Source organism: Ictalurus furcatus, chromosome 23, assembly GCF_023375685.1.
Source record: "Ictalurus furcatus strain D&B chromosome 23, Billie_1.0, whole genome shotgun sequence".
Taxonomy (NCBI): Eukaryota; Metazoa; Chordata; class Actinopteri; order Siluriformes; family Ictaluridae; genus Ictalurus; species Ictalurus furcatus.
The window spans coordinates 16,822,025-16,834,328 of NC_071277.1; the positions used below are offsets into that span (position 1 = coordinate 16,822,025).

The 12,304-nt window shown below is 39.1% G+C and overlaps 1 protein-coding gene across 1 annotated transcript in view; it reads right to left on the bottom strand.

Moving 5' to 3' along the window:
- LOC128599559 (mannosyl-oligosaccharide 1,2-alpha-mannosidase IA) overlaps positions 1-12,304 on the bottom strand; it is a 226,890-nt gene that overhangs the window by 5,369 nt on the left and 209,217 nt on the right. The window contains exons 5-9 of the mRNA XM_053611274.1: positions 11,630-11,724; positions 8,446-8,569; positions 7,829-7,922; positions 6,203-6,318; positions 4,486-4,705 (exon numbers count right to left, since the gene is read on the bottom strand). Of these exons, the coding sequence (XP_053467249.1) occupies positions 4,486-4,705; positions 6,203-6,318; positions 7,829-7,922; positions 8,446-8,569; positions 11,630-11,724 (649 nt within the window). The remainder of the gene's footprint in view (positions 1-4,485; positions 4,706-6,202; positions 6,319-7,828; positions 7,923-8,445; positions 8,570-11,629; positions 11,725-12,304) is intronic.

Consider the following 12,304-nt stretch of genomic DNA (forward strand, 5'->3'; position numbering starts at 1 on the left):
GTAATCCCAAATATTTCCAATGACAAAAAAAATGGAAATTTTACCTCAACCCCCCCACCCCCCAAAAAATAATAAAAATAAATAAATAAATAAATAAATAAAAATTTGAACAATATTATAAAAAGGAACTGAAAGCAAGAATTTGCAGATGACCCACTTTCTCTTTTAATATGAAGAAGGCAGGGTATGACATCTGGCAGAGTTAGAACACAGATGTTGGGTAAAACAGTTGGGTAAATATAATACTAAGAGGATCTTAGAGGAAGTTGGATTTCATCCAAGTTATCAAATAATATTACTGTCATAGTTAGAAAGGAAGATACAAACTTAACAGATCATTTGATTAGTTCATATTATTATTATTATTATTTTAACATCTTAACATCTGTATGAAACCCAACACACTTAGTGCTGTTTGTGAATACCTTTCTGCAGGTTTCATCTCCAACCCAAATCTAACACACTTGTTTTAGTTGATCAAGAACTCCTTAAGACAATAATTAGATGGTCCGGTGGGCACGAGTATGGTTGGAGGTAAAGTCTACAGGAAGGCAGATCTCCAGGAACAGGGTTGTTGATGACTGTCCTAGGGGGTTGTAAAGCTTTCACTGAAATATAGCACTTATATAGCATCAAAGTTGGCTTTTGTTACAGCTGTATGTTTGGATCGGATTTGCCTCATGTACTGTATATTTTTCTTATAAAAGCATCCCCGAAATGAAAAAAATGTGAATGTTTAAGTAAGGAATATAACACTTATGGGAGTGTTGTTCTACGAAAATAATCAACAACAGCTTGGTGCAATGCGGCCTGACAAGAAGTGCAGCGACTGTTATTGTTGAATTTATTCATCACAATGTTTAATCACAATGATTAATCAAAATCATACTTTAAAAAATGTGGCTTAGTGGTTAGCACGTTTGCCTCACACCTCCAGGGTTGGGGGTTCGAGTCCCACCATGGCCCTGTGTGTGCGGAGTTTGCATGTTCTCCCCGTGCTGCAGGATTTTACTCCGGGTACTCTGGTTTCCTCCCCCAGTCCAAAGACATGCATGGTAGGCTGATTGGCATGTCCAAAAGTGTCCGTAGTGTATGAATGGGTGTGTGAGTGTGTAAGTTATTCTTGTGCCCTGTGATGGATTGGGACCCTGTCCAGGGTGTACCCCGCCTTGTGCCCCATGCTCCCTGGGATAGGCTCCAGGTTCCCTGAGACCCTGAAGAGGATAAGCAGTATAGAAGATGGATGGATGGAAAATCAATTTAAAGTTAATGTATGTTGTGGAATATCTGGGAAACAATTTAGCTCCCCTTATCACTTACACTATAGCAGCTATAAACAGTTGTTCAACTGCTATAAAGTTTGTCTCTCTTGAAGTGAATAAAACAAAAATTGTTACCAAGAAACTGCGTCCTGAAGACGTAAAGTTAGAGCTTTAGCTCTGACACTGGAGACTCCTTCCAAAAATATTAAATAAACATCTCCTCACAGAAAACTTCAAGAATATCAACGATTACACATTTTTGTTTTTTTTTTTGTTAAAAAAAAAAAAATGTTACGTGCGTCATCCTCCATCAAAGTCTGTGATTGAGGTGTTGAACTTTTGAAACAAAAATGTATTAGAGTTAATATAAACCTTCCAACTAGAACTAATTAAAATGAATCAGGACCTTCTGACCACTCAGAATTGAGCATTCAATAGGTCATATTACATCATCACAATAGACATCATATTACGTGGATGTCCCTTTAAGTCCATAATCTTAAGCTTAAAAATGATTTTTAAAAAGGAAATCCTATAAAAATGCTAAAACTGCCACGGTGATATTGTTGTGCACCTCTTTTTTACAGAGACTGTAAAAATCTGTTGTTTTTTTTCATGATGCAGTTTTGATTTTTGTTGCGTCGTTATATTTTGGGGTCTTTCCGAGATGAAGCTAGCCAGCATGTTAAGCTAACGGAGTGCCAGAAGCTCTCCCAGAGGACGACTGTTACTGTCAGCATTAAAGAGCACTAAATATGTCACAGTCTTCCGTGCCGAGCAAATCATATTTTTTCTCTCCCTCAAACTCTTGTTCTTCAGCTGTGCTACGATCCTTAACCGAATGTAACAAGGACAGAGACTGTAAGAAAAGAAAATCAATCATGTTTTTAAGTGCAAGATCAAAGGTATTTCATGAAAAGGCCTATGTATATATATATATATATATATATATATATATATATATATATATATATATATATATATATATATATATATATACAAGCATCGGGCACAAGGTGGGGTACACCCTGGACAGGGTGCCAATCCAACGCAGGGCATATATATATATATATATATATATATATATATATATATATATATATATATATATAAATCTTCAAAGATATTTTTCGCTAAGCAATCAGGGGACTGAAACGGGTGGTAAAGCAGAGATCAAACAAGGATTTTTAGGGAAAATTGGTGGATCTTGGTTTGCGCTTCACTTAAAAATGTCAATATCTTTCCTTTTCGATTGATTCCCTCTGGCTCGGGTAGGAAAAAGTTTTGATTCAGCCTGAGCTTCATCTCTATAAAATCAACACAGCTTGTTTAAAAGTTTTAAAAGAGCATCTGACAAAGTAGACAACAGTCTCTTCTAATTGGGGTGGGGGGGTGGGGGTGGGGGGCTGTTTTTTTTTGCAACGATGGAAAAATAATATGTTAGAAGAACTGCTTTTCAGCAGCGAGTTATGAGTTTCTGCTATGCACTGTTAATTTCAAATCACAGGAAGATTTGGCAAACTAGCTAGAGCGCACTGCAGACGTTATGCTTCCTGTTTTAGCATTCAGTGGAAGTATAAAGCAATAAGGTTTTTTGTTGTCGTTGTGTTACTTCAGTGGAGTTTGGTTGTAGGAAATATTTAACTTGAAATTATTCATATTTTACAGTAGTTTAGCAATATGAGTCTTATTAACTGGCTGTCATTTGTTATTAGCCATGTTGGCTAATAAAGGCTTGATTTATAATGGATAAGAAATAAGGACAATCTTTTGGCTAATGTATAATAAATTAAAACCAAGTGCTCTAATCAGTTTCGTTTAAATGACCAACACAATCTAGAAGGTTTGTAAGATTTTACACACGTAAGTTACAAATGGTTAAGGTTAAAGTTAGCACTGTTAGCAACTGGCTGATAAGTAGCGTTTTTTCTTTTTCATCTTTTCTCATCCTCACTCTTTGAAATATCTACAAATTTGCATGAAATCATGTATGAATGATGAACCAGTTACACAGAAGCCCTGTAAGCTTTTCGTGTATGCTACTTTTCCCTCAGGATTTCCTCAAGATTTTATTCTGAAGCTAGTTTGCTAAAAATGCTGACTAATTCTTGCTAGCTAGCAATGTTGACCATTGTTATCTAATCATCTAACTGTGATGTAACTAGTACACTGGATGCTACACTGGAGAAAAAAAACAAAACAATTTTGTATTTTATGACTGTAGACTTATATACAGTCAAGTTCAAAAGTTTACACACCCATAAGGCAAAGAAGTTTCATTTATAACCAAACACTTAGTGAGTTAGGATTGACAGTTGAATATAAATATAAATAATAAAATATCCAAACAGTGTGGGTGGAATATAGTGGAATGATATTCCACTATAAAACAAAATATCAGTTTAAAAGTTTGCATGTCTGTTATAAGACTGCTAATTGCTTCATGCTGTCAGGTCTGAAGACTGACAGGGTCCTGGGTTATGGAAATTTTATTTTCGAAATATTCTCCCATTGATTCTTCCTGTTTTGGATTGACAGCTACACCAACCTTTAATTTTTTAACATCTTGGAATGTTATATGTTGGTAGATAAACTGTAAAATCAGGATAAATTTTCTCTTCTATAAAAAAAAACACACAAAAAAAAATACGAAGGCTGCAAACCCTGCTGAAAACCCCCCCCCAATAGAAACATCACAGAAATTCTAATGGTTTCCACTACAAATACCATTACAGATCATCAGCTAACCATTAATACAATTACCATTATTGGTCCTTAATGGTATCCACTAGACATAACATGCCACTAATAGAAGGCAGCTAGTTACCAGTAGAGACCCTGAGGGACCATTACAGTTTCCATTAAAACCAATACAATTCCCATTATAACCATTTTTTTCAGCAGGGAACTTTTGCAATCAATTCTAGTACTAGCTTAAATACCATTTTGTGGATGTTGTTGTTTTTTTGGGGGGGTTATAAGGGCTAACTTTCCATTTTTAATTCTAGGCCATACCTCATTTAATAGCTATGTACAACTTTATGTAAATACACAAATCACTACTAGACAGATAAGAAAATAAGGTCTGTCCAAAAATGATCTAGATGAATACATCTTACGCTGTAAAGGTGTCTAGTTATAGGTTAGGTTATTTGGTCAGGAAAAAATGAAGGGTGACCATGTCACCCTGGAAACGTGTCGTTCCCCGTTCTTCCGTACTCACCTGAGCGACTATAAGACTCATGGCATGTGTTTGTGATCTCGGCCGCCAGGTCTAGGTAGTGCTGCCTCTTTTCTGGAGTGCCATCGTCTGCCCCGATGCCCACCATCCCCCCGGCGAAACAAGCCAAATGCCCCATCTTATGGTCGAGAATGCCGCCTCTCCATTCAGCCACATACGTAAGACCACCGGAAGATTTCTGCACCAAGTTAGCCTCTATTGCCTGGTCCAGAACAGAAGATATGATAAAGATTAGGAGGTGAAAGTCATGATACAGTACATTCACAGTATGACAACTCTATCATGCAACATTTAATCGAATAAAAGTGTTGATATTTATTTTTTTTAAAAACAACGAGGATGAAGCTTTTAACCTTCAGCAGTCTATTAAACCAATGTAGAAACGGTTTTCTCTGATTCCTTTGTAAAAAAAAATCTTGTTTTCCAGGACCACACCTGACCATCACACCCATTATAATATTATAACGGAGGTTATAATAACCTCCGTTCTTCAGGGAAGGCTTTCCACTAGATTTTGGAGTGTAGCTGTGGGGATCTGTGTTTATTCAGCCACAAGAGCATTCGTGAGATCAGACACAGATGTTGGGCGAGGAGGCCTGGGGTACAGTCAGCGTTCCAGTTCATCCCAAAGGTGTTGAGTGGGGTTGAGGTCAGGACTCTGTGCAGGACACTCAAGTTCTTCCATTCCATCCTTGGCAAACCATGTCTTCATAGATCGCACTTTGTGCACAGGGGCATTGTCATGCTGGAACAAGTTTGGGCTTCTTAGTTCTAGTGAAAGAAAATTGTAATGTAATGCTACAACATACAAAGGTTGTAGTAATACCTACTTTGTGGGAATAGTTTCAGGACGATCAGCATATAGGCATGTTATGGCAGGTTCTGTCAGCTGTTAATATCCTCTAGCAGGCACCTATTATCCCATTTACAACAGCATATTAATTCACTTGAACGGATGCTAGAGAAAATTTCCAGAAGCAGGAATACAGAGGGTTGTACAAACAGTGACAAACCCGAGCAAAATATAATACAGTTCTCTTGTATCTCTCTGCACATGCTAAATAGGAACAGTGTGCCCATGTTGCTCTGGGCGTCTATGATTTATGCATGGTATAACGGAAGGGTCTGTTCCCTGCCGGATTGAAGTCAAGCCTCATTGAGATTCCATCGCGCTACCATAGTGGGAAACTTATGAATCTGTTGATAACAATACGACAGAAAGGAAACAGAGTTCCATTTTCAAGTTATTTTCTCGTAGCGATCAATCTCTGAAGTCTCCCTGTGAGTGTCGTATCTCTATTCAGCTTTTCATGAGGTGAAAACAAAAGATCAATAGTAAACGATCATCATTATCTTTAGTCCATTTTCTTCTCTTTTTATCATCTGTCTTGCTTCTCCTTGTACGCTCTTTTTCCTCGCACAGAGAGTGTTAATCTGGATCAGCACTGACTCCCGGTTACCGTGTGTCTTTAGTAAGAATCGGCTTAATCAAAGAGGACAAACAGGACGTGTTTTTGTTCCCCAAACGCTAGACGTCATGTCCGCTTATGTGTCTTTACACAATGTTATTTTCATGCGCTCTCACAGCATTATCCTGGCTGGCTGAGGGACTGTGTACGTTTCCGGTCATGACTAGCAATTGTATATAAGTGTGAGTGTATATATTTCACACATACTCCCGAGATGCACTCTTCCATACCTCCAGAGCGCTGTAGTACATATGCTTAGCCTTCTCATCCGTCTTGTCTGACATCAGGTATGACTTGATCAAGTACTCGTAGAAGCTGTCTCCCAGGCCTCCAAGAGAAACATGATCTGAGAGAAGAGACCAGACAAAATCAAACACCGTTTCCATGCCAGAACCGATTACTCTCTGCTTGATGTTAGAAATAATTTTATTTTACTGGAAAAAAATCGAATCACAATCTTGATCTAATTAGGTGCTTGTAGTACACCATGTTTGTTATGTTTTATGGATAAAAGGATAATACCAGCACAGTGTATGAGTCTTTTATTTAACAGCCTTACACTCCAAGTGCCTTTACGAAAAGCAATAAAAGCATCATTTTAGAGTACAATTAGGATCTGAGGAAAAGTTCCACTTTTCAAGAATTAGCTTTTGTTTTCTTTTAACTGAATTGCTGTTCATTTAGTTTGGTCTGTGGCAATAATAGAGGTTAAATTGTAATGAAATCTAAGAAACACAAAAAACTTTTGACTGGCACTGTACATGTATATACTGTGTGTATAGTGTTAGCTTTGTGGGAAGCCACGCCTCTCTCACTGGCAATGACAAGCCCAGAAGCCACACCTCTCTCATTGCAATGACAAGCCCAGAGGCCACACCTCTCTCATTGCAATGACAAGCCCAGAGGCCACACCTCTCTCATTGCAATGACAAGCCCAGCGGCCACACCTCCTTCACTGGGACTGAGGCAAAGAGGCCACTCCTCCTTCCCCTGGAACTGAGGCAGTGAGGCCACGCCTTCTTCACCAGGACTAAGGCATAAAGATCATGTTCACTGGTTCCCTGTTCACATTTCCCTACTGTAAAGTTTTAAAGGACAATTAGGGACATACTGTATATTATCTCTCACACACACACACACACACTGTCGGACTGTTGGGCGGCTGTGGATCAGGTGGTAGGGTGGGTTGTCCACTAATCGTAGGGTTGGTGGTACGATTCCCGGCCCACATGACTCCACATGCCGAAGCGTCCTTGGGCAAGACACTGAACCCCAAGTTGCTCCCAGTGGCAAGCTAGCGCCTTGCATGGTGGCTCTGCTACTGTTGGTGTGGAGTGAATGGGTGAATGAGAACCGGTGTAATGTGCTTTGTAGAACCGCTAAGGTTTAAAAAAAACAAAAAAGCGCTATATAAGTGCAGACCATTTGAAGAGTGCAGAAACGTGAGCTTGCTTTTCGCACACATTTTTCACCTCTCCTTATCTCTCAGGTCGCCATTAACCATTCATCTACAGTCACAATTATTCCTCAGAAGGCATCCGAATCCGAAAGATTCAATTTCCACGGCTAATGGAATATATTGTCATTTTAATAATGCTTGCGTACATAAAGCCGCCGTCCACCGCTTCAGTCTGATAGAGAAACGGGGAGCGCTCACAAAGAATGTCTACGTGCTCCAAGTGTGTTAACAATTACATATGGCTGAGAGGAAATAAACAAACAAGTAAACAAACAAACGTACATTTTAAAAAGAACATTAAAGAAATAATAGTCATATTGCATATTAATTCATGCATATCTATCTATCTATCTTGTTTTTTGAACATTTTGTTATCATGATCTCAGCTCTCACTCACGTTGGACCCAGTTCCCACTGACAGGGCTCAGGAAATTGGGGTACAGGCCCTGCGGCTTCTCGATCCTGTCCAGCAGCTTTCGGATGTTCATCACCTGAAATAACGAATAACGTCAATCTTGGTGTCAGTGTGTGGAACTGTATTAGACACCAAGCCTTCCCAATACCAGCAATCTGTGAGAGCAGATTGAGAAGATACTCCACTGTTCTTTGCATAAGCCATACAAGTGTATGCAACATATACAGACGGGGGACAAATTAAAGGAAAAACTTAAGTAAGGCCCACAAACTACGAAGCGATCGGTGCTTCATTGAGTTGAGATCTGGTCAGCGTGAAGACCATAGCATATGATTATATCATTTTCATCCCCATGAAACCATTTAGTGACTCCTTGTGCCCTGTGGATAGAGGCGGAGTCATCCTGGAAGAAACCACGCCCATTCAGAAAGAAATGTTTAACTGTAGGTTAAAACTGATCAGTGAGAAGAACTTTTGGACACTAAGTGTATGAGCAAACCTAAACCATGCTAGTACAATAAATAAATGCACCCTACTTGTTTTTCCCTTTCATTTGTCAGCTGTTTGTTATCTGTCTACTATTTGGTACTGCACCAAACCTTCTCTGTGAAAACGGGGTTTCCGGAAAGCTCCGTCAGGTGAACGAACTCCAGGTGCAATGTCCCAAACTCAGCCAGGATGCTGCTCCCGGCCGACGCCCATCCCCAGTTCCAACTGGTGCCACTGTAACAGAGGGCAAAGCAGCAGTGTGAGTACTATCGCCCACGCCATGTGCCACAGCAACCAGAAACCATGGCAACCAGCCCACCATGCGAGCAGGTACGGAGCCGCATGGATGGATGGAGTCATGGCAACAAGATACAAAGAAAACACTCACCGTGGTAAAATGGCAAAACAGAGACAAAGGGAATGTGTCAGAGCTCGGCGAATAGACCAAATTAATTCTGGCATAGAATTAATAAACTGCTCTGACTTGCTTGGGTGTTAATAGCACAGAGATTATTTGGGATGCCAAATAGTTGCAAATTAAGTATGTTGGAACAGCAATCACTGTCAAGACTGTCACTGGTCTGTGTGCATGTGTATGTTTAGTAGCATATTCTTATTTAAATTTTTTCATAAGCCAGGAGTCATTTAGCTTTGCTTTTGGCTATCAGATTTCAAACACCCAGACCAGAAGCGACCAAACCTTTCTCACAGGGGGCCAGATTAGACCTCATCATACTGTATACATTCGAAAATATGTCTCCCAGAGTATATTGAAGTTGAAATGAAATAATACATGGTTGCAAATCCAATTTAGTTAAGGAATAACTTTCGAAGAATTCATGAAAGGTTTTCCAAAGTCCAGTAAACATCTGTTCGCGGGCCGCATTCGTCCCACTGGCCTAGACAGTCTAATAAGGCGTGCACAATAAGGTGTCTTTTGAGTGCACTCCTGGCTTTATTTCTCCGACAAGGCCTCATTCTGCGCCGTTGTTTGCGCCTGCAGGAATCACACTGAGAGAGCGTGTAATTCACGCAATTGCTGCGTCTAGTTCTCACTTTCCTTTTGAAAGGAAAATCAATAGCAGCAATGTCTGGGGAGGAGGAGAGGGCTGGGAGAAAACTTTTGTCTCAGAGAATCGATCCAAGATATCAGCGGGAAAGGAAAAAAAAACATTGTGGGAAGAAATCCCGTCAGGTACCTTAATAACTACTGTTGCTGTCCTGAATAAAAAAAAGACTAGGTTTTTATCTATTGGTTTTTATCTACTTGGCATACTACACAAGTGACATGTCATTTGAAACGACTTTCAAAACATAAAAAGAGGGAATTATTTATGAAGGACTGAATGACTTAAACAGAAATCAAAGCTGTGTGAATTTTCTAACTACGTGAGGTCAGACTGACTGGCTTTCATTTCACAGAGAGGGAAAAAAGCAAGTTGCTCACATCATCCATAGGGACATGAGACAAAAAAAAAAATTATAGTTCAAATTACCTACTGTTTTTTTTTTTTTTTTAACAAATCATCTGGTCAAACGGACGTCTGATCATTTTAGTCCCAGCTGGATAGACATTGTGGTCATTTCACAGGCAGACACTGCTTCTTTCATTGGGAATTTTAGTTTTTTGACCAATTCTACACACCATATTTAGTTGTCTAATGAATGTATCTTTTATTAAACACTTCTCAAATGGCAAAAGTAGAAGAATGTGATCTTGTAGCCTGACCAAGGACTATTATGATAATGACAGCTACAGGTATAAAACCATTTCATATTGACATATGCTACAATATCAAGCAACATATCATTTTCAACAAAATAAATGAATGACTGGTTGCATCACTGTCAGCTCCATAATCATCTTATATTACACTACGTGAATATATAACATCCGATATTGTTTTATATTCAACTGTGGATGCATGGCCTGTGGCTTGCAGCAGAAGTAAATAAGCATTGAATACTGTTGTGTTCATAAACATTTCTGCTACTACCAATGTCAAAAATCTCTCTTGCTGCCATAATCTCAGATCTGAGTCACACACTTCCCCAGGAAATGATTGCTCTTCTGTTGCTTTGTCATAGGGCAATCAGAGGAGAAAAGGAGATGAGATAGATGCTAAACTGGGCCTCCATTATAAATGCTCTCTACATCATTACCCATGCGGGTCAGAACGACCCTAGCATCTCCAGGTCTGGAAAAATCAATGCCTAATAGAGTGAAGAGGGGCAGGGGCATCCAGTGACGTCCTCTCTCTACATGGAACAAGCTGGCATTCATCCAGCTGTTGGTTTCTCATAGATCACTCTCTATCCCTCAATCACTTTATTCTGAGACCGAGAATAGACTGAGACTAGACAATAAATGCTGAGGAAACAAACACTTTTAATGTAAGTGTGATGATAATGTTGGAATGGGAAAAAAAAAATACAACCTACTGGATATTATTTTAAATTATTTTCCAAAAGTGTAGTTTGGAAAAAATGTCATTTTTAATGACTTTTAATGAGTTCCATGATCGTTGGAACCGGCTGGCAATAGAGATAAACGTAAATGAAAGCATGGAATTGACAAAAACTGAACACATCCACATTGTAGATCACTATATTTTATTAATGTGTTATTAAGTTATCTTTGAATTTATACAATTATTATAGACCAAGTAACACTTTAATGTGCTTTCACACCTATTTCACACTCTTGTACTGTGTAATGACCCTTCTCAGCCGCTCCCACAACGGACGCAACCGGGGAAAACTATCGGTGTGGATTTTTGCCAATAACCGATAGTTCCAGCAATCGGTTATCGATGCAGATTAATTGGTTGGTGGACCTCCAATGGCAAGAATTGATTTAAGTGAGAGTTCTAAAATAAAACGTGAACTGAATTCTGCTTCTTTCGTTTTTAACCTCCAATTTAGCATCATGCAAACTGCATCATAATGCATCAAAACATCTGAAACCTATCATCAAGGCAAAGTCAGCTTTGTTATCATTATGCGTTTTGCACAATGAAATGAGGTAGACACTTAATTTAAAAAGACATCTGAGTAAGCGAAGTGAAGTGTAAAAAAGGCAAAACGTATAAGCAAATTATTTATCATATTAATCCATTGGCTGCTTTTACCATATCTTCTAATCAGTGGATTGTTAATCGGATAATGAGATATGCATCATGTTGTCTCTGAAGGACAGATATACACTCTTAATGACTATAAATTCATAGAACGATGAGTATCCCGACACAACCTGAAAGAAAAAGCCGCCATTCTGTTCAACGTGACACGTACCTTCCCAGGTTAATGACTCCTCGTGGGATGCCAGTCGGAGTGCTGAATGCCGGCAGCAGCTTCTCACCGAGCTCCAACACCTTCTGCTTAAACACCTGAGAGACACAAGAGACAGAGACAAGCTGTTATATACACTCACCTCCATGTATTGCACACTACTTACCACTGGATGTTTCACTGCCCCAGGTCATATTTGAACAATTCATACCAATACAACTATTTAAAGGTGCGGTGTGTAAAGTTTAAAGGCGACCTCTAAGAATCATATAATTTTATAAACTAGATGAAATACTGTCATGTAATGGATCTGACCAGTTTCTTGATTTTAGGTTTCTGTTAACACTTTTCTGACCCAGAAATAAGCTCCGCCCCAGCCAGGCAAGCTCAGTTTTGCGCCTTTTCCTTAAAAGGTAACTCACAAGGCATACATAGTAACCTTCAATAATCATATAATTTCATAGATATCTTTAATAAACTGTCATTCTGAATAGTTGATAGATGGATCTAGGCAGTTTTTGTTTTATGGCCCAGAAATAAACTCCGCCTCAGACACTTTTCCTTAAAACCCAATTCACGAGGCATACATGGGGGTGGAATTGTTTGGTGGAATAGGAAAGCATGTCACGTTTTCATTCCAACTGTAATTTGCCTCATAGGCAGGAGACGGCTGTAAAG